This window comes from Erinaceus europaeus, chromosome 11, assembly GCF_950295315.1.
Source record: "Erinaceus europaeus chromosome 11, mEriEur2.1, whole genome shotgun sequence".
Classification (NCBI taxonomy): Eukaryota; Metazoa; Chordata; class Mammalia; order Eulipotyphla; family Erinaceidae; genus Erinaceus; species Erinaceus europaeus.
The window spans coordinates 18,981,774-19,004,815 of record NC_080172.1 but is presented as its reverse complement, the minus strand read 5'-3'; the positions used below and the strand labels follow the sequence as shown (position 1 = coordinate 19,004,815).

Below are 23,042 nucleotides of genomic sequence, written 5' to 3'. Positions count from 1 at the left end.
AAAAAAAAAAATATATATATATATATATATATATACATATATATATATATATATATATATATATATATATGGAGAGATTGCCCATGCCCATGATTATTCTAAGTTAAAAGAAAGAAACAAATGCTTACTTATTTGAAAACATATTTAAATGATTCTCAGGAATGGAAAGTAAACCAAGAATGCAGAAATGAGAATATCACTTAGACTAATAAAATGATTAATAGTAGTATGTTTGATACCAATCTGTTATTGTCCTTGTTTCCTCCAGGTATCTATCTAGAGAATGATACTTCTGTATCTGTAACAGTTTGGCTCAAACGAAAATGTCTTATTAATAATACTGGTAGACATACCAAAAAGTCACACAAGCCAGAAACTTAAAAGTATTTTTTTTCCTGGCACTATAAATCCACCGCTACTATCAGCCATTATTTATTACTTTTTTATTGGATAGGACAGAGAGAAATTGAGAGGGGGAAACAGAGAGGGAGAGAGAAAGATACCTATAGACCTGCTTCACTGCTTGGGAAGGGAGGGGAGTGGGGGCTCGATCCCAGATCCTTGCATGAGCCCTTATGCTTAGTACTATATGCCCTTAACTGGGTGTGCCACCACCGGGCCCCTGGTTAAAAATAATTTCTAATGGCCAGGCAGTATTATACCTGGTAGAGAGTAAATTTTACATTCTCAAGGACCTGGGTTCAAGCCCTTAGTTCCCCCACATACACACCTGCAGGGGCAAAGCTTTATGAGTAGTGAAGAAGCAGTGCTGCAGGTGTCTCTGTTTCCCCTAAGCTCTCAATTTCTCTCTGTCTCTGTCCAAACTACATAAAATATTTAAAATTTAATAAGTTTCTATTAGTGTTACACTGTGTGTTTGAGGAAGAGCAGATTATTGTAACCTTTATGCCTATAATCAAGGTGAATTCATAAAAGGAACCACTTGAATGTTGTTGTATACATGATAACATAGAAGCATTCCAAACCATGAAGCAAAAAATAAAAATGAAAATAAAAATCAGGGAGTTGGGCGGTAGCGCAGCGGGTTAAGCGCATGTGGCGCAAAGCGCAAGGACTTAAGGATCCCGGTTCGATCCCCCAGCTCCCCACCTGCAGGGGAGTGAAGCAGGTCTGCAGGTGTCTCTCTCCCCTTCTCTGTCTTCTCCTTCTCTCTCCATTTCTCTCTGTCCTATCCAACAACGATGACAACAATAATAACTACAACAATAAAACAAAAAGAACAACAAAAGAGAGTAAAATAAATATTTTTTTTAAAAATCAGTACTTAACTGCAGTCTGTTTTCCAGCACTCATGAAAATAACAAAAAACAACAGTGATATTGTTCAGGTTTCCGTAAGTAATATTTTGAAAACTTAAGTGTTTACTGAGTAAGAGACAGAACATTTTAGAAATTCAGATTGATTTGCCATATTAGACTCAGAGTGATCTTAAGTTCTCCTACTGGTATAGTGATTTACTAAGCTCTGTGGGAATGTACAGTTGACCCCCAAGCAACACAGATGTGAGTGGACTGAGAGAGTTCAGTTATACGTGAATTCTTACTTCACTTTTGTAGGCTTAACCATGGATGTTGGTTCAATCTGCAGAAAGAGTCCATGAATACAGAGGGTTGCAGACAGAGAACTTGAGTAACCTCAGATTCTGGTCTCCATGGGAATCCTTAAACCAATCCCCTGAGGCTATCAAGGGACAGCTGGAGTTACTTTTTTTGGAAAGAAAATGTCATGCTTAGATTTTTGACTGGGGATGGGATTGGCACTCCTAAACCTCATGCTGTTCAAGGGTCAATTGTATGCCAAAATATCATTTTCTTGCTCCTCCTGGAATGTATACCCAAGGAAAAGGACTAGAATTCAGATTACTTCTTTTTGAAGTGACAGTATTTCCTAAGTATTTCTTTTTTGGATTTTTTTCCCCACAGTATCTGGATTTTATCTTAATTTGGAAAGTACCTACATAAAATATGGTTAGGCTAGTCAAGTTCCCCTACATCTGTCTATGGGCTAACATGAACTGTGATCCAGAACTCAAAAGATTTTATGACTTCTTTACAGAAATTCCCAAATGGTGGTTAGCAACTATTTCTGAGAATGCTGGTGTGGTCGCCTAGCAGAGAAGACTGGGTATCAGAGGATGAAAAGAATTCAACTAGTTGACAGTTTGTGAGATACTCAGTGGGTTCTTGTGTCAGAAGGAAAGACTAAAACTTGTTTATAAGTATCAAGTAGTGTTGTACATATCACCAAACATGAGGGCCCAGGGTCAAAGCCCCAACCCCATCTAGGGGTAGGGACAGGAAACTTCATGAACCATGGAACACTGCTTTAGGTGTCTCTGACTCTTCCTCTCTTGTTCTCTCTTTCCCTCTTGACTTCTATCTTCCTTACACTGCAAAATAACATAAAGTAAAATAGGAAAAAAAGGTCACTTCGAGCAGTGGAATCCTTGTGTAGGCACAGAGCTCCAGCAAAAAGCCTGGTGACAGTATAATAACAAAAAGGAGGAGATAAAGGAGGATGGAGGAGGAGGAGAAGATAGGGTAGATCACTTACCTTTTTTTTTTTAATGGTTGTAGTTATTATTGTTGTTATTGATGTCGTCGTTGTTGGATAGGACAGAGAGGAATGGAGAGAGAAGAGGGAGACAGAGAAGGGGAGAGAAAGACACCTGCAGACCTGCTTCACTGCCTGTGAAGCGACTCCCCTGTAGGTGGGGAGCCCCGGGCTCCAACCGGGATCCTTAGGCAGGTCCTTGCACTTTGCACCACTTGCACTTAACCCGCTGCGCTACCGCCGGACTCCCCACTTACCTTTTTATTACCACTGGTGAGCAGAGTTTTGTTACCTTTCCTTCATCAACAACAACTCTTTATTCTTATTTGCGCCTGAGATCACCAGCACTGACAGACCTGGGGAAAGGTCCAGATATCTCCTTTGATATGACCAGTTGGATGCAAATGAATCCAGAAGTCAAGAAAAATTATAATGAAAACTAATTTAAAGGGAAATATGCAGCTCTATATTCATGACATTATTGACAGTAGACAAAACAGGCAATCAACCTAAACACCCATAAAGAAACATTGGCTTATTGGATCAGGCAGTAGCCCAGCGGATTAAGCGCACATGGCGCCAAGTGTAAGGACTGGCTGAAAGATCCCGGTTTGAGCCCGGGCCTCTGCATCTGCAGGGGGTCCCTTCACTGGCAGTGAAGCAGGTCTGCAGGTGTCTATCTCTCTCCCTCTCTGTTTCTCCTCTTCTCTCGATTTCTCTCTGTCCTACCCAACAACATCAGTGGCAACAAGGACCCAGGTTAGAGCACCTGCTGTCCACATGCAGGGAGGTGCTTCATAAGAGGTAAAACAGGTCTACAAGTGTCTTTCTCTCTATCTACTTATCTGTCTATATCCCATCCTCTCTAAATTTTTTCCTGTCCTATCAAGTATTATAGAACTGTAAAATATATAATAAATAAAATATTAGTCTTTATTATTCTGTTTTAGAATAAAATATAATAATGAATTGTATATGTGTAATAAAAATATATTTATCCAAGTTATTGTCTGGGGAGATGATGTCATGGCTGGCAGAAGGACCAGAAAGCTGGATCAGGGAAGAGAGTAGCTCCCAAATATGAGAAAGGTATATAAATATTGTTGACTGTAAACCCTATCGATTTGATGTGATCTGGGCCCCATATTCAGCTTAGGAGCCTATGTGACCTCTGCATCCCTGTAGATCCGAGCTCACGTTCTGTGGTCGTGAGTAGGAATGTTCTAAGCTGCTCCAATATCAGGACCCATCTACCTCAGGTGTAGCATAGAGTATATTGTCCATCCTCCCTTCAGAGGATGGAACATTCTCTATCGTTGTTGATCCAAGTTGAGGGCAAGGTCCTATGGAGCCCACAAAGGGGTCTGTTTTGTTGTTCCTGATAGAGATGACTGGTAACAATGGAGAGAGGGATTTTTTTGAGGTCTAGGCCCATCATGTCTGTTTGGGAAACCAGACCTTCCACCTTCTGTATCCCACAATGACCCTGGGTCCATACTCCCAGAGGGTTAAAGAATAGGAAAGCTATCAAGAGAGGGGATGGGATACGGAGTTCTGGTCATGGGAATTGTGTGGAGTTGTACCCCTCTTATCCTATGGTTTTTTCAATTTCCTTTTTATAAGTTAAATTATCTATCTATCTATCTATATATTTGATCCATAACAAATAAAGAGACATTTATGTTTCAAGGGACAAAAAAAAAGTTTCAGGAATGATTCATTATAAATTATCTATACATCAACCATTAAAAGAAGAAAAAAAAAAACGATTTTTTTCACGTTAAAAAGCAAAGTCATGACTACTGACCACAACACTGGCTCAGAGTTTTTAACAGTAAAGTATGTTACCTCCTCTTAAGCTTTATAAGAAGAGGGTTGATAAAATACTAAGTAAGAAGGATACAATTTCTAAATTTCACCAAAGCAGCACAAGAGAATGAAGTGCAAAATCAGTATCAAGCCAGAATTGGTGTAAACAGACCTGAGAATACCAGGTTCATACCTGCATAGGCTCCACCAACCTTCTCAATCAGTTGTTCCTGATGCTCACTCTCAGCTAATGATTTTGCCTCCTGCATCTTCAGCTTCATTACTCGGGTGAGACCTTTCCTTTTATAGTACACTCTAATTTCATCTCAGGTGGTTCACTTTCTAACAGATGCAATTAGGAATTCCCAAATCTTCACATTTTCAGCTACCTACTTTAAGACCTACTTCATCTATATCCTGAAGTTTCTTAATTCCCCTCTGGACACAGGAGAAAGAATATGTCCATTTCTCTCTTTGTGGAGTGAGTCCCTTTACAAACACACTACTCTTGCAGTTGGCGACCCCTTTCTGCACCATCTCTTTCAGATTGTTCTAAGAGCAAGTACACATTCTCAACAAAGGCCCCTTTAAAACTTTAGCATACAGGGCCCAGTGGTGGGGCACTTGGTTGAGCACACATGTCACAATTCGCAAGGACCCAGGTTCGAGCTTCTGGTCCCCAGCCACAGGGAGAAAGCTTTGCGAGATGGAACATTCATCTCCATCTTACTGGTCCCATAGTAGTAAAGTGCATAATAGGATTCTAAATGATAACATTCCTCTGTCTGAATAGAATAAGCAAAAGAAAATGCATCACAAATACAATTTATGCCCTAGCCTCCTGATATTTTAAATGGAAAAATTTTAAATATGAATATATGAACCACCATTCTGAAGGATTTTTTTTTTCTTATTAAATCAGTGAGCATCCCCAGGGTAAGAATTTAGATTCTTTTTTCCAGACTGATTCCCATGTTTCTTGACCTTTCCGACTTCCTCATCAAATAAACTAGAAGCTTGAACATGATGAATACAACTAAATAAATAGCAATATTGTCAATAGCTCAATAAAGAGCCTTTGGTATTTTCTTCCAGACGGAGCTCAGGATTGAGGCTGTTGGAGTGATTTGCTCTGCAGTAAGATCTGGATGGGGGAGATAGGTCCGCCTATACAGAAAGGTGGTCTAGTTGTCTCTAACTTCTTCAGAAAGTTCATGTGTACTAAAGTCACATCTGTTTTGCAGAATTTCACTGGAGAGCCCTGATAGCTTCTGAAGGGGGACAATCATGTTCTGAGTTTTGTCCTTCATTTCCTATATTATATGAAAGTCTGAAAATGGTGATTGATAAGATAGCACGAGTGTATTGGGAAAATGAGGGAGAAAAGCCCCAAATGGTGAGGCAAATTATGTTTCCAAAGGAAAATTTTCCTTGTTTGGTGGATTCAGTCTCCTAACTTGACTTTGAAATCTCCCCCCCCCCCATTAGTTTTTAAGACTTTTTCCTGTCCCCAAGCATCATGCCTTCAGAGTACTGAAAACTTACAGCAAACAAACAAATCATGGAAATTAAATAGAAATAAAACTGTTGTTGGCTTCATATAAAAAATATTCTCCAGTACTTAAATGGCAATTATTTCCAAAAACTTGGCAATTGTAACCATACAAAGGATGAAATCGATTCCAGTCACAGTCCATCTTTGTTCAGAAAGGAAATACCAGTAGTGTTTGAAAAATGGATTATTAAAGACCTTGGTTTGCTGAAGGTGGCTCCTATGTTCTGTTTGCTAACACAGCATCTTGTTGAGGAGAAAAAAATAATAAGTGCAGTCTTTCCCTACCCCAGATTATTTTCACTGCAGATCTTTGGAGCAGGAAATAAAAAACAGCTAATGGTTCATGGGGCATGTGGAATTAGTTTAAGCAAAGCCAAGCCCTGGTCCTGCTGACCACCTCCTCTTTCCTGTGCTGTTTTGTCTATGCCGACCTTAGATATGTCAACAAATCTCTTTTAAGCTCACATGGGAAGAAAGGATGGTGATTCTCTTTCTGTAAGGGAGTAATTTACAACAGATGTGCTTTTTTAGAAAGGTACAAGTTTGTCTTGTAAAATATTTGTAAAGAAAAATAGCCTCCGGATTTCACAAAGTAATCCTTTCATGGTTTTGGAGATGTCACAAAGAGCATTGTTTTTATAATACTAGTATGATTCTTTTCTCACACAATTTGATTATAACTCAAGGTTAGTTCTTCGGAAGGGCCAAGTTTAAATATCTAAAACAGTATATTGCAAAAACATCATATGTGACTTGATGACTTTTTGACAGTGACCTAAAAGGAGCCCAGTTTCAGTTATAAGACAAGAATTAAAATCCCAGGAACTTTTTAAAAATTAATAATAAGATTCTCAATTCTTCAAGCTTTCATTGCTTCATCTGTAAAATGGGTAAACCATTTGTTCCTACCATTGAAGTGGAAGATAAATAAGCATGTTTTGTAAAGACAATCTGTTTATCTGAATGTGTTACTGAAGAAACTTAAAACAAAAAAAGCCTTTTGGCACATGGTAATTATATTGAGTTTATTAAGGTCCTTGAAAGGGATTTTTAAAAAGACATTACCTCTATAACAGTTTCTTTTCCCACACTAGTCAGTGATTTAACCTAAACTGTAAATGTTTCTAAATGGTTAATCCTACATCAAACTTGTATTAAAATAATTCCATCTGCTTCTGAAGGAGGAGGATGTACAAGAGGTAGAAGCTGGACAGAAATTCATATGCCTGCATGTCAGTAAAAACAATTTATCTCATGTTGAATTTGACATGTCATAAAAATTATCATTGAGGTCAAACAACTTTATTAATTGAAAGATCAAAAGATACCCATCATTTGAGGGGGGGATAGTTTTTACTGTGAGTTGAATATGTAAAAAGTATTTAGTATGGTAATTACATTTAGGTTCTAAAGAAAAGAATGCAGAGAAATCTAATGTGCTATACAATTTGTTTAGACTAATTTTATTTAGAGAAAGAAGTTCTGAAATATTTTCAAGAAGTTTGCTCATCAATTGAAAGTACTCCAATAACAGAGATATCAGGATATCATGATATATAAGATGGAAAGGAAAAACTCCCTCAGGTTTTTATGTAGGGAATAACTTTTAAAAAATACTTAAATAGCTATGTTTACTCTATGCAGATAAGAATTAAACTTTTTTATTTTAATATTGCTGCTACATCTGAAGTAAACTATGTGATGTTCTAGTAAAAAAAAAAAAAAGGGAGGGGGCCAGGTGGTGGTGATGTACCAGGTTAAGTGCACATATTAAAGGTCAAAGGTTAAAGAACCACACAGAGATCCCAGTTCAAACCCCCATCTCCCCACCTGCATAGGAGTTGCTTCACAAGTGGTGAAGCAGGTATATCTTTCTTCCTCTCCCCTCTCAAATTCTCTTTGTACTATAAAAGGAAGGAAGGAAGGAAGGAAGGAAGGAAGGAAGGAAGGAAGGAAGGAAGGAAGGAAGGGGAAGGGAAGGGAAGGGAAGGGAAGGGAAGGGAAGGGAAGGGAAGGGAAGGGAAGGGAAGGGAAGGGAAGGGAAGGGAAGGGAAGGGAAGGGAAGGGAAGGGAAGGGAAGGGAAGGGAAGGGAAGGGAAGGGAAGGGAAGGGAAGGGAAGGGAAGGGAAGGGAAGACTGGCCACAGGATTCATAGTGCAGGCACTGAGCCCCAGCAATAGCCCTGGAGGCAAAAAAAAAAAGACATTACCTAATGTACTATAGAATTCTATACAAGGTAACAACATTATTTTCATAACTTATTTGAAAAGGAAAAAAAATCTTTGATGGCTCCACATTTTCATGCATATGCCTCATTTGTGTAAAATAAAAGCAATGTTTCCTTTGATTAAAAGCTATACTGATAGGTTAGCAACAAAGGCTAGGCTATTAAAAGAGACAATAAATGTTGACCTTGATTCAGCTATGAGACCTGTTGAAGAACAAATTAGTGTTTCTGATGGAAAGGTTTATCTGCAATAAGGACTGGCAGCTGAGATCACATGATAATGAATTATGTAAAGAGGTAACTTGCATGAGTATGACTAACAGCTTATGGAGAATATAATTTTCAGCAGATAAAGAATACTATAAATGAATATACTCTCTGCTCACATTTTATATTTCAAACTGTGTATCAGATTCTTCTTCTAGCGTTTGCCCTTCTTCCGTAGCCAGTCAACAGCGTCAGATTGAGCCTGATGTAAAGTTTCGAGACCTCCTTTGAATCTGGAGAGGTGGCAGTCATTGATTGTATCAGATGAGAGCCAGTAAAGATGGAGGGACCAAAGGAAAGTGACCCACTCATTGGGGTAGGAATTTATTGGGACTTTAGGCCACTGGTCTAGATTCCTTATGTGGGAAATGAAAATATCTGTGACTGTGATAAGTATATTATTATTATTATTAGTAGTAGTAGTATTGTAAGATAATATGTATAAGGTGGACATTATTGATTAGAGAGCTAAAAAGATAATTTATTTTTTGGATAGAGACAGAAATTGAGAGGGAAGGGGAGATAGAGAGGCAGAGAGACAGAAAGACACCTGCAGCCCTGCTTCACCTCTCATAAAGAAGCCTTCCCCCTGTTGGTGGGGACCTGGGGCTTGAACCTGCGTCCTTGTGCGTTGTAACATGTGCAACTTAACTAGGTGCACCACCACCCAGCCCTGAAAGTTGAGAAGTTATACAAGCATACAATAATATTCCTGAGCTAGTGTATATAAAAAATAAAAGGAGGGGGCCTGACAGTAGCGCACTGGGTTGAGCACACATATTCCCTTGCTCAAGGATCCTGATTTGAGGTCCTGCTCCCAATGTGCAGGGGAGGAGGCATCACAAATAGTGAAACAGGTCTGCAGGTGTCTGTCTTTCTCTTTCCCACTCTATCTCCCCCACCACCTTTCAATTTCTTTCTCTGTCCTAGTTAAAAAAAAAAAAGAGGAAAAGAAAGGAAAAGAAAAGAAAAGGAAAGAAAAGAAAAGAAAGAAGAAAAGAAAGAAGGGATTGGGTAGTGGTACACCGGGTTAAGCACACATTGTATGAAGCACAAGGACCCATGCAAGGATCCCAGTTCAAATCCCCAGAAGGAAGTTGGCTTCACAAACGGTGAAGCAGCTCTGCATTTGAACATCGTATCGAACACACATCTGAAAATAAATCATTTCAAAATAAAAGCCACACACACAGGCACATACAAATTATTCACTAAAAATTAAGATAAAGACAGACTAGTCTCGCATTTACTGTTTGGATTCAGAAATAAGCTCCATGATTCTGTACTTTATTCTCTCAAGCTTCAACCACTGAACATCGGCAGGAGAGCGTGTCCTTTAACAAGCTCTCAAAGGGCTCTTAAGGGTAGAAGCTATTCCACAGCCCTCGTTAACCTCTGTAAAAATGACTAATTCTAACAGAAGCAGTTTTGGGGCCTTACCCTGAGTAATCCTTTTTATTTATTTGCTTTTCCAAGTGAGGTCTAAAGATAGGCACTGACTTATCTCAAATCATCATAATCCTTAGTGTGTTTTCACATTTCAAGAACTTTTCACAATCTGTTCATTTTGACTTTACAAAAAAAAAAAAAAAAAAAAGCCTGTGAGGCATACACATTCTCATCCCAGCACTTATTTTGTACTGTCCTGAGTGAAAGTATCTTTTGTCATATGTTTTTCCTCCCTAATACTTGGGAACAGCAGCTTCACCAGTTTCTGTTGTGGATTCTATCAAGGTTAGCCTGGCCCTTTCACTTGGAGTCTTTCTGAAAGCAAGAAACTTCTTGTGGGACAAAAGCCTGAGATAATCTATACAGCCATTCACTTCCTGCCTGCTAGCAAGGAGATTAAGTCAAAGGTTTTGATATTGATATATGTTCCTAAACTTTTAAGAGCTTTCAAGTACTAGCAGGACAGTTAGAAGGAGTTTTCTTAAATCATCAAGACAAGGGAGATTTAGCAAGTTCCTTAGGGTCTACATGATTAAGGGTCTGAGTATCAAGGCCTGTGGTTTCAGGAAATTTACTCCTAACAAGGGCATATGCATCATGTAGGTGCTTTCTGTAATGTATATGTTCTTGTTAATGGAAACTAGCCACTTCATGTGCAGAATTTTGCAAATAATAATTACTTTTATTAGTTAGACAGTGACATGATTAGCAAGTTCTGTCTTTATGTCCTTTGTGTTACTGATCCAAAATGGTTTCTTTTTCTTCTTTATATCAGTCCCTACGTTTCTCAATCTTCATAACCTCTTTTGGTTCTTGGGTGTGTTTCTCCAGATTCTCCTCCTCACCTCATCATCTCCATCTCTTTCATCTCTTTGTCACTGCCTAACTCTCTTTTCTCTCCTGTCTTCTCTTTTCCTTCTTTGCCTCCCCTTTCTTTTTTTCTTTACTCCATTCTTTCATCCTTGGCTTTTATATAACCCAAAGGAGTGTCAATTGCTAATTGCCATTTTAATAAATTCTTATTGTTTACCTTGACAAACCCACAGTATGTTTCTAACCAACTTTATGTTCTTTTACTATCACACTTAAAGTTACATGACGATGTGTAACAAATAACAATGCAAGGTACAGCTAAATGAAATTAAAAATTGTACTGTAGAAAATGAGTACTAAAAAAAAAAGTGCTATCTTTCAGGAGGTGAAGAAAAAACTAAGGTGGGTGGGGGTAGATAGCATAATGGTTGTGCAAAGAGACTGTTATGCCTGAGGCTCCAAAATCCCAGGTTCAATCCCCCATACCACCATAAGCCAGAGCTGAGCAGTGCTGTAGTAAAAAAGAAAGAAAGAAAGAAAGAAAGAAAGAAAGAAAGAAAGAAAGAAAGAAAGGTAAATGCTCATTGTGAAAAAAAAAAATCTGCAGAATCAGTAAAAAGAAAAAAATAATCTTCTCAATGTAACAGTATAAAGAATATCATTTTCTAAAATGGAATCTGATAAGTTATTTGGAAAAATAAAACATGTAAAAGGTTTTGTATATTTGGAAATTCAAATATTTCAAAATTTTGGTTTGTGCACATGTAGAAATAAATATAATTTGACTTAATTTAGTCAGGAGTTGTATTCATACCTTTATTACTAATGTTAGTGATTATGAAATTGGTTCTATTATAGACTGTTTATACCAGTCATTATACTAAAAGTCCTACTTAAATTATTTTATTTTTCTTCTTTATAATCCTGAAATATAGATGTTTTTGAGCACTATTTTATTTCTTTTTTATGAATGATTTTACTTATTGAATAACAGCTTAGAAAAGGAGAGAATGAGAACCAGAGCATCACTCTGGTGATCTAACTGAGGACCTCATGAGTAGGACCTCATCCTGCTCACTGTGCCACGTGGGTCCAGTGATTATTTTACTATTTTGTCAGGAAAAAAAAAAACTACTCTCCTAAATAGTGTCTATTTGACTTTTTAACCTTTCGTGTTCTTTTGTGGGGTTACTGTTTATTTTCATGAAGTCTAGGCTTAAAAATATTATATAATTCTTTGGTGTCTCCATGAAGAGCTCCTATTTCTAAAGTTAATATCAGAAAAAGATCTAAAGCAGAAAAAAAAAAAACTCTGGATATGATTTGATAAAGAAATTACTAAAACAGTGAGATAGGTTCTATAGCTAAGGATCTCTATGCCAAACTACTCTTCATGACAATTTGAGTAATCAGAATTTCAGACAAAAACATAATCTTTTATATCTGAAAAAGGATTACTGGTACAGAAAAACAACTGATTACATATATGTGTTCCTTTATTCAGTTTACGTATCAGTTCTCATCTCTAAAATACTTTCCACAGGTCAGAAGTATAAAGTCTAAGTTTTACAGTGCATTTTACTGAATGAATTAAGCTGTTTGGTTGTGCACCAAAACCATCTTTAACTGTAAAAATAAATCATATGAAACAAATATCTTCAGAACACAATCATATTGGTTATGCTTTATGAGGCTTTATCTGTTCAAAGAAGAACTGTAGTCACTAGTAAATAATAAAAAATAATTATGTCTCCTAGTATACATCCAGTTTATCACTCACTTTTTGCCAGCGGTTATATAGCAAAACTCCTAAGGTAAAGCAAAATTAGAGTCAAGAGTAGCTTCTTGGAGTAGCAAATATGAGTCATACCCATGTCTGCTGAGGCAGTTTCATTATATGCTTATTGTACTGTAATGAGATTCAGCAGCCCCTTACCCCTTTGCACCTTCAAGACACCTTCTCATCCTAGAAAAAGGAAGTAACATTAACTCTACAACATGAATATTTGGAACAAACATTTTATTTTGTTGCTGTGATCGATATAGCACAGGTGGCAAGCAGACTTATTTTCTGTAATGTCAACAGGGATGACAGTGACCTCTTGGCAGGGCCCGCTGTAGCATTTATGACTATTTCAGGATGCAGCTGGATTCATGAAGAAGGAACCCAGTGCCACAATATACATTCCCTGATGTCTCACACTTTGCTTCTCACACATCTTCAAAACAGAATAGATGGAGGAATTTGTCATTTTGGTTTGTTAAGTCTTTGAATACAATTTTCCAGATATTTAAGGTACTCCTCTCCTACTGACTTTTTTTTTTTTTGGTCTTTAGATTTTCCTAAATATCTGAAAGCTTGGGAAGCATATTTTGAGAAGAATCTGTTAATTTCTGATTATGATCTTATAATAAAGTAGGCGAATAAGAAAGAAGCACTGTATTGCAAGTCTTTGTAGCTATTGATGTTTTGTGGACTATTTAAAATAAGATTTAAAAATTATATGGCATCATTAGAAAAGTTCTATAGTATAAATCTGACATGTTCTCAGATTTATAGTTATAGCTACTTTTATGGGTAATTTTTTTACATCTTCAAAAGAAGCCATAGCAATGCATTTTAAAAAAAAACAGTGTCACTACCAAGCCTGTGAATGATTAACTACCCTATGATATTTCTTTCATCCATGCTGGTTTATAAAGGAAAGCAAAAATGACAATAAAAGAAATGTACCAATTTATTCTCTACTAATAAAGTATTGAACATTAGTGGGGAAAGTATGAAATATTGGAATGCAACACAGAGCAATTCCATTACCCAATGCAGTTTTGGGTCATATACTGAATATAAAGAGTAATTACTTCATTGGTTGGAGACCACAGTGGAGGAATATAAAATTTGATGAAAAGAGATTTTAAAATAAAAATTTTTATCTCAAAGCATTTGATTTTCAAAACTTTGCCAACACTGCAGACTTTTTTATTTGGGGGTGGGATGGGGGGAGGCTGCTGGCAGGAGAAGGGGTTTGCAATGGGATTATAGAAATAAAAAAAATTGAGAATGAGCATCTTTTAAAAACTCTTTAGCCTGTAATCATACATTAACACCTTGAATGATAATAGTCTTGTATGGGTTTGTTTGTTTAGGTTCCCCCTCCCCAGCACTGCTTATCTCTGGTTTATGGTGGTGTGGGGATTGAACCTGGGACCTAGGAGCCTCAGATATGAATCTTTTTGGATTCTCCTCTGTCCCCCTCCCCCTGATAATGATCTTTATAATGTTTTTTTAAATATTTATTTATTCATTTTCCCTTTGTTTTTGCCCTTGTTGTTTTTTATTGTTGTAGTTATTATTGTTGTTGTTATTGATATCTTCGTTGTAGGATAGGACAGAGAGAAATGGAGAGAGGAGGGGGAGATAGAGAGGGAAGAGAAAGATAGACACCTGCAGACCTGCTTCACCGCTTGTGAAACGACTCCCCTGCAGATGGGGAGCCCTGGGCTTGAACCGGGATCCTCTCGCCGGTCATTGTGCTTTGTGCCACCTGCGCTTAACCGCTGTGCTACCGCCCGACTCCCGATCTTTATAATGTTTTAAATGACACATCTTGCTAATGAAATTACTATGTTTAAATTTTTGTACAGTGTATAATTGATATTAAATTATGATTTCTGACATATCTTTCATTCCTAACTTTGAAAACAATTTATGGATTTCATATTTTTACTGAAGATTTTTATCTGCATGATGAACTCTAGTCTAAATTATGATCATTGTAATATGTTCCTAAACAGTTTTTAAAGACTTTACAAATAGCTTTTCTCACAAGGTTTCTTGATAGGGAATTGAAAGCTTCCTGGATAGAATGGGAAGGTCACATGGTGGTATATTATGGAGAAAATAGACTCCACTAGGCTAATATAGTCTCAATCCAAACTATGTCACTGATTCCTGATCAGTTTCTTCTTATGTAGGATGGAAAAAAAAGAAATCTGCTTTGTAGAATGATTGTGTCTAGTTTGAATAACCTGTGTGACAATCAGTTAACTCTAGTACATCATGTGAATGTACCAAGCATAGACAGACTCTAGTACATCATGTGAATGTACCATGCATAGAAAGCACCAGCGAAAGCTTCACGATTGGTGGTGCAGTGCTGTGATGCCTCTCCTCTCTGCTTCTCTCCCTCATTGTATTTCTCTATCTGAAATGAAAAGCAAAAAGTAGTTCACTAGGAGTTGTGTGATCACATAGGTGCAAAGCCCTGATGCCCAAAATAAAAACAGATAAGTCATGTAAAATCATCTTCTTTCAGTAGCAATTCACTCTTTTTTTTTTTTTTTTAGCTGATACTGTTAATGGTTAAATCGAGCAGACTGTGAGGTGATGCAGTGCCTAGAGTGTTGGACTTGGAAGAGAATTCTTTAGTCTAAATCTCTGGCATCACACATGCTACAAAGTGATGCTCTGACTCTTTCTTCCACTCTGATGTTGATAAATATTTCTAAAAAATAATCATATTGAAAAATTTAAATGTTCTTATTATTTTTTTAATTTCCCCTTTTATTGCCCTTGTTGTTTATTGTCGTTGTTGTTGTTGTTATTATTGCTGTCATTGTTGTTGGATAAGACAGAGAGAAATGGAGAGAGGAGGGCAAGACAGAGGGGGAGAGAAAGATAGACACCTGCAGACCTGCTTCACCGCCTGTGAAGCGACTCTCCTGCAGGTGAGGAGCCGGGGGCTCAAACTGGGATTCTTGCGCTTAACCTGAGCTTAACCCACTGCACTACCACCTAGTTCCCAAATGTTCTGATTATTAAAGTAAAATATATTAATTGCAAGGAATTTGACTACTAGGAGGACATGAAGGAAATAGATTTTAATTATCCTTAGTATTATTTTGACATAATCTCTTTGAAGATCTTATTTTCAAGTTGCCAATGTGAAATAAAAGCATTAGGATTATACTGTGTATCACATTTATTTGATTTTTTTCCTGTTTCTGTTGAATCATAAACATCTTCTATTATTAAATGTTCTTTTAGATAATATTTTGATTTTACAATAGTATATAAATTGTATGGATCATACATAATGTACTCCACCTAGCCCTGGTTTGATGCATAAGTTTTTATAAATTGAATCTCAATGAAAACATTGCAAATGTTTATTGAACATATAGGAAACTCCTTCCATGATTTATTTGTCAAGCGTTTCAATTTTTTCCACTTTGAAATTCAAATTTATGAGTTTTGATTATTTTTAATCTCGTATAAGTTTTCAATCATTATCCTTTGTGGTTGACTTTTTTTTCAGTTTTTTGAAAATGTTTTTATTAGGGGATTAATAGTTTACAATAAGTAGTAAATACAGTTGTTGATATGTGTAAAATTCCTCAGCTTTCTGCAAGACATTCTAAGCCCTTTCCCCCAGGTCCTCCTCCACCATCATGCACCAGGACCTGAAAGCCTTCCCTCCCCTCAAAGTCCTTCTGTTCTTATTTTCAACTTCTGTCTATGAGTGAGATCATCCCATATTCATCTGTCTCTTTCTGGCTTATTTCACTTAAAATTGTTCCTTCAAGCTCCATCCAAGATGAGGCAAAGAAGGTGAATTCATTATTCTTAATAGCTGAGGAGTATTTTGTTGTCTTTATATACCGCAACTTTCTCAGCCACTCATCTGTTATTGGACTCCTAGGTTGCTTCCAGGTTTTGGCTATTGCAAATAATTTCTTTCCAATCTACAAAGCAGGAAATAACTATATATATATATATATATATATATTTCCTATAGAACACTTATATATTTTGCTTTATAATTAATCTAGAATTTATTTGAAATTATCTACTTGAGATAGATTTGGGCTAGTAGATTTTGAGGGTCTACTGAACATAATCTTCCCCAAATAGTTGTTTAACACAATTCTTCCTATTTTATTATGAATTTACAATGCTGTTTTGTCATACATTAATAAATCTTCCAGTGACCTTTATGATATGCTAAATATTTAAATATCTGATGAGATAAATGTCTTTTTATTATTTCTCTTCTGTGAAACTGTTCTAGGCTATTGTCATTCATTTATTCTTTAAAATAAATTTTCAATACTTTAAAAAATTTATTTCACATTTCACTCTGCTCTAAACACATAGAACTTCTTTTTTTATACCTATGTATTCACTAAATAGAGGGTATAGTATTTTAATACTCAGTATTCAAATGTGGAAAATGACTATATTATTTTTTTTTAATTTTTATTTATAAAATGGAAACACTGACAAGACCATAGGATGAGAGAGGTACAATGCCACACAATTCCCACCACCAGAACTGCATATCCCATTCCCTTTACTTTACATTATTCTTAAATATGCTGTGCATGTTATTGCTGTTGTGAACGAACTATTTTTATATCATAATTTTGAACTGGTAAGACACTATTCTCAATGAATTTTCATGGTCTAACTAGTATGTTTGACTTATCCTGCATGTAGAAAAATATTGAAAAGGGCACTTTACATCCAAGACATAAATGTTCTTAGCTGGTTCTTGAGAGAACAATGAAGTCAGTGGATATTACTAAAGCAGACCGACTTTGGAGTTATGAATATAACTAGAAGGAGCCACTGTTTATCTATTTCCATTGTAAAATATACAACTCCTTAGATGAATTAATGCATTTTTCTTTCGTACCAGGGGATATTGAAAATACAGGAAATTGATGCAGCCATCTCTAATGATATGACTGACAAATTTTGAAGATAGTGGGGGCCGTCAGAGTACTTTGTTTTCTATAATATGAATCTTACACATCTCATCTACCCCATTGCCTGACACTCTGTTTTGGCATAAACAAGATGAATAATGCAGACAGTATCTCTCAGGGGAATAAAGTTTTAAATGAAGGCTCTAAATAACTGGTATCTAAATATCTTGTTATAAAACTGGACTCCATGTCCTCAGTCCCACTGTGCCCTGCTGTCCTTGGAGCCTGCAAGCACACACACACCTGTCATTCACATTCTTTCTGCTTCTAAGGTGGCAGGATGCCAGTCCCAGTCAAGTGTTCACAGTGCAAAGTGCTTTAGACTACTGAAAGTCAGTATGTAAATGTGCAACATGACGACATTATTATTTTAGCTTCCTGGCTGCTTTTAGCAAGCATTGACTGCCACATGAGGTCTCAAGTGTTCTGGCACAGTGTATAAGTGTTCAAAAGAAGTTAAAGTAATGAAATTGGATCTACATTTCCATAGATATTCAAGCTGGCATGGAGGAATGGAGTCATGGAATCTGGGTTGGATGGTCTCCACCAAACAACCTAGACAAATGCCTGGGATGCCAGGCTACTAAGCAGAATTTCCAATCGTGAAAGGTCACCACAGTTTCTTCCTATGGGTCTAAAATTACAAAATGTGCACATTTTACCTCCAGGCTCACACTACTTTCTAAACATAAGTTCAGTCCCCCACCTTCTCGTTCCATGCAGCATACCAATATTACTTAAGTCTCACATAAGTTTTAAAATTAAGAACTAAGTAAAATGAGGTGTAAATGTTTCATTAAAATCATAATATAGCAGATGCTACTGTAGAGAATATATCAGTATAATCCTAGGTGAGGAGGTCATCAGGATAATTTTGTGGCAAGTCTACCAAAGGTAGATCAGTTGACCTTGCCTCTTCTTTTTATATTTCTTCCTCCCTTCCTTCCTTCTTTCCTTCCTTCCTTCATTTTTTCCTTTCTTCCTCCCTTCCTTCCTTCTTTACTTCTTTATTTCCTTCCTTCCTTTCTCTCTTTCCAATTTTCACTGCCTATAGAAACTCTTATTTGCATTTACCATTCTCTGCTATTGAATTGTCTGGAATTACAAGTAAACATAGGTCTGTGAACAATAGGGTAAAAAAAAAAATGGGCCTTTTAGAAGAATCAGTCATGGTGGGTTCAGAATTGGTGCAGATTCCAGATTTGGTTATTCTGAGACCCAGCCTCTCAAACCTTTACACCTACCCACTTTCTGACTAAAATGTTTCTATTCATTAAGATCAGAGTTACCGTATCCAAGTCTCCTTAATGCTTAAAAAAAAAACCTGTGATATTAGATTCCCGCCTTTAGATTCATTCACCTTTATATACTGAATTTTTCATTGGATCTAAATGTCGTGTGTGTGTGTGTGTGTGTGTGTGTGTACACAAAATTTAAGTTTAAAAATGTAAGAAAGTGTCAAGACATAATTTCAAGCAGTGAATAACTTTATTCATAGAGAATCTTCTCTCTTTCATTGTATTTTAGGACGGTGAGAAAAAAGGATTTATAAATAAAATCTATGCCATTCAGGAAGTATGTATCAGTGTCCAGAACATCCTAGATGAAGTGGCTTCCTTTGGCGAGAGGATAAAGAAGTGAGTGATGCTGACATGTGAGCTTGGCCTTCTGTAGAACAGTGTCCATTTGTTTCTCAGAAGGTGAAATGCCACATTCCTTGTGGCAGGGGACACTCCTTCTGTGTGAGCTATTGCCTAGTTTTATCATCATTATTTGCTTTGTTTCTGCCAGTCTTTGGTTTTATGAAAGTTCTGTCAATTTCCTTCCTACAATTTAAAACATACTGGTTGGAAAGAAATCATACTTGTAGTTGAAGAAATAACATTGTCCTAAATCTTAACACATCTCCACAGTAAAAGACTGTTCATAAATGAGATAGGAAATTGTGACTGAAAAAAAATCAACTTAAGAAAGAAATTCAGATGATTAAGACATACCTACATTTTATTATTTGTTGAGTTATTGTTTTCCATGTGACTTTAAATTTTAAAATATTTGTAACACTACAAAAATATTCTTTCAAATGTATGTGTTTACATAACATAAATGTATGTGTTTACATAGATTAAATGAACTAATTATTTTTTAATTTAGAAAATACACAGAATTTTTAAAATTGTCTTTATTGGGGGATTAATGGTTTACAGTTGACAGCAAAATATAATAGTTTGTACATGCGTAGCATTTGCCAGTTTTCCACATAATAATACAGCCCTCCACTACGTCCTCTTCTGCCATCATGTTCCAGGCCCTGAACTCTACCCCCCATACCCCTACCCCAGAATCTTTTACTTTGGTGAAATATACCAAACCCAGTCTAAGTTCTGCTTAGCGTTTTCCTTTCTTATCTTGTTTTTCAACTTCTGTCTATGAGTAAGATTGTCCCATATTCATCCTTTTGTTTCTGATTTACCTCATGTAGCATGATTCCTTCAAGCTCCAACCAAGATGAAGTAAAAAAGGTGAAATCACCATTTTTTTTTACAGTTAAGTAGTGTTCCATTGTGTATATATACCACAACTTGCTCAGCCACTCATCAATATACAGAATTTTTATAATTAAAAAAAAACATAATTCCCAAAGCTGGGGAGATAGTAGAACAGTTATATACAGGACTCTCATGTGAAAGGTTCAGAGCTGAACAGTACTCTGGTCAAAAATATTAGAAAATAAAGAATCCCCTACCCTTGTTTTCTCTCTCTCTTTCTTTCTTTCTTTCTTTCTTTCTTTCTTTCTTTCTTTCTTTCAGGCTGATAGAAAAAGGGAATGAGGAGCATGGAAACTTTATCTTCTTTTTTACACCATCTTTTTATCTTTTTAAATTTTTATTAATATTTATTTATTTATTCCCCTTTGTTGCCCTTGTTTTATTGTTGTAGTTACCATTGTTGTTGTTACTGATGTCATCGTTGTTGGATAGGACAGAGAGAAATGGAAAGAGATGGGGAAGACAGAGAAGGAGAGAGAAAGACAAACACTTGCAGACCTGCTTTGCCCCCTGTGAATTGATCCCCCTGCAGGTGGGGAGCCAGGGGCTCAAACCAGGATCCTTATGCCGGTCCTTGCCCTTTGCACCACGTGTGCTTAACCCACTGTGCTACTGCCCGACTCCCCCACCTTTAATTTTTATATTTTTATTTATTATTGGTTAGAGACAGAGATAAATTGAGAAAGGAGGGGGAAGATAGAGAAAGAGACAGAGAGACACCTGCAGCACTGCTTCACCACTTGTGAAGCTTTCCCCGGCAGGTGGGGATGGAAACTTTCTTTGCAACAGAGGCCAAGCTTGAACCTGGGTTGCTCACCTATCAAAACATCACACTATTCAACTGAGCTATTTTACTGGTCACTCTTTATTTTTTTTAAATAAGAAACCATGACATCTATATATAATATACAATTTTTAAAACCACCCATTTTACTTCAGATTGTATTTGCTAATATATTTTTATGAGCAACTATTGTTTATAAATTGGTTTTTATAATAATTGGTTATCAGTAAAACAAAAAGCATATATTATAGTGAAAATGATGTAAAAGTTGTCATGCATAAAGAATGGTTTATTCAAGAAGGAGTTCTGTTTTTCTGGATATGTCTACATTTTCCTAGCTGCACATTATCTATTCATTGTTTATTATTCATGACCAGAACTGCTCTTCAGATTTGGATTCTTGGGCATGAACAGGACTTGAAAGAAGTAAATTATTTAAACTGAAGGTGCAGGTCACTCATCTGATGCCTTTCATGTTTCAAGGGATAATGCATTTTATTTTGTGTGACTTTTTGTTGAGTGCAACTCCGCATATGCTGAGGTGCTGAGCTTCCACATTGACATATCATATTACACAGAATAGCCTCCCTCCTGCTCCCAAATCTACATCTAAAGTACATTCTGTTTTAAGCATCTAAAAATGGATTTTCATCATCTTGTCTCTTTGTTTAGACCTCTCTGTGTTATTTTTGAGACTTTCCCCTGGTCCTTTATACCCTGCTCACTGAAGCATATTGTGGGGTCCTATATGGGGCATCACCCTATTAAGTGTTGCCCTTTCTCTGAGGCTTGTTGTATGTTATATGCATCAACAGAAGCATCTCATGTAGAGCAAAAGCCTATTGGATCATCAATTAAGACCAGGTTAGTGAGTACCTGAGAGGAAGGGACTGCTTTGTTATGTTGGGTGGTAGGTAGAAGGCCTCAAAACAGGTGGTTTGCTGTAAAACATTGTGGCCAATTGAGTGATAGAATTCTAGCTACTTTCTATATGTGTAGATAACTGTAGGTACAGGAATAAGCATAGATATGTAGGTGTAGGCATAGGGTGAGGTATAGGAACCAGTGAGTCTCTTGAGAGTTATTTTTTTCCACACAACAATAATCTAAGTACTAAAAAAAGTACTCTCTGAAGGGCCACAGGATAGAAAGCAGATTCAGAAGCAATCTGTAAGTATAAAATGAAAAGCTTTTATAATTACCACATCTAGTTACTAACAGAAATTTCTTGAAGTGTGTGCATGTGTGTGTGTGTGTGGTAAAGCTTATTCCACATTATTCCATAATTCAGGATAGAAAAAGTAGTCTTTCTTTTCTGACAATAGCTACACTGATGATTTCTTTATCCTTCCAAGAAAAGTGAGTACAGGGAACCCTTCAGTGAGGCTGCCCAGAAGGAGGGTTTTCCAAGTGAAGAGGCAGTGCCCTTGCACATGGAGTAGCATGATAGATGGCCCGATGGCTCTGAGCTGAGCCACAGAAAAGCAAGCAGACCCTCAGCCTTCTGTTCTCTCCACAAGTGGGCAGAAACAAGGAAAGTGCAGGTGTCTATAAAAGAGAGAAGTCATGATCCTTTACTAAGTAACAGTTACAGGACACTTACTGTGGCCATTGGGGTGAAGGGATGGGAGGGTGGGGGAGAGAGAAACAAAAATATAAAAGCCAAGAATTACTGAAAACAAGACAAGCAGATTCAACTTTGACTCTTTTAATAGGAGAAAAACATTTTTATGAAACAGTTGACCTAGAGAGATGAAAAAAAAAAAAGGCAAGCCGCACATCACAAAAACTAAGGAATAGGGGGGCCGGGTGGTAGCTCACCGGGTTAAGCACACACAGTACTAAGCACAAAGGTCCCGCACAAGGATCCATTTTGAGCCCCAGGCTCCCCTCCTGCAAAGGGGTGGCTTTGCAAGCAATGAAGCAGGTCTGTAGGTACTTATCTTTCTCCCTCTCTGTTTTCTCTTCCTCTCTTAATTTCTCTCTGTCCTATCCAACAACAACAACAAATGGAAAAAGATGGCCTCCAGGAGCAGTGGATTTGTTGTGCAGGCACCAAGCCCCAGTGATAACCCTGGAGGCAAAAAAAAACAACTAAGGAATAACAATTAAATATTATGCTGAGGTATAGGAGGAAATCTCCCAATTGTCACCCTGTACTGTATCAGAAACTTTCCTGGAGAAACTCCACTTCCACTGACAATTGGTTATATTACCAGAGAATTTAGAAGAAATTAAAAATTA

The 23,042-nt window shown here is 36.9% G+C and overlaps 1 protein-coding gene across 1 annotated transcript in view; it reads left to right on the top strand.

The window, feature by feature from the left end:
* Positions 1 to 2,030: 2,030 nt before the first annotated feature.
* The window catches only part of LOC132541273 (multiple C2 and transmembrane domain-containing protein 1-like), a 39,227-nt gene continuing 18,215 nt past the window's right edge, over positions 2,031 to 23,042 (top strand). The window contains exons 1-2 of the mRNA XM_060201022.1: positions 2,031 to 2,123; positions 18,993 to 19,102. Of these exons, the coding sequence (XP_060057005.1) occupies positions 2,031 to 2,123; positions 18,993 to 19,102 (203 nt within the window). The remainder of the gene's footprint in view (positions 2,124 to 18,992; positions 19,103 to 23,042) is intronic.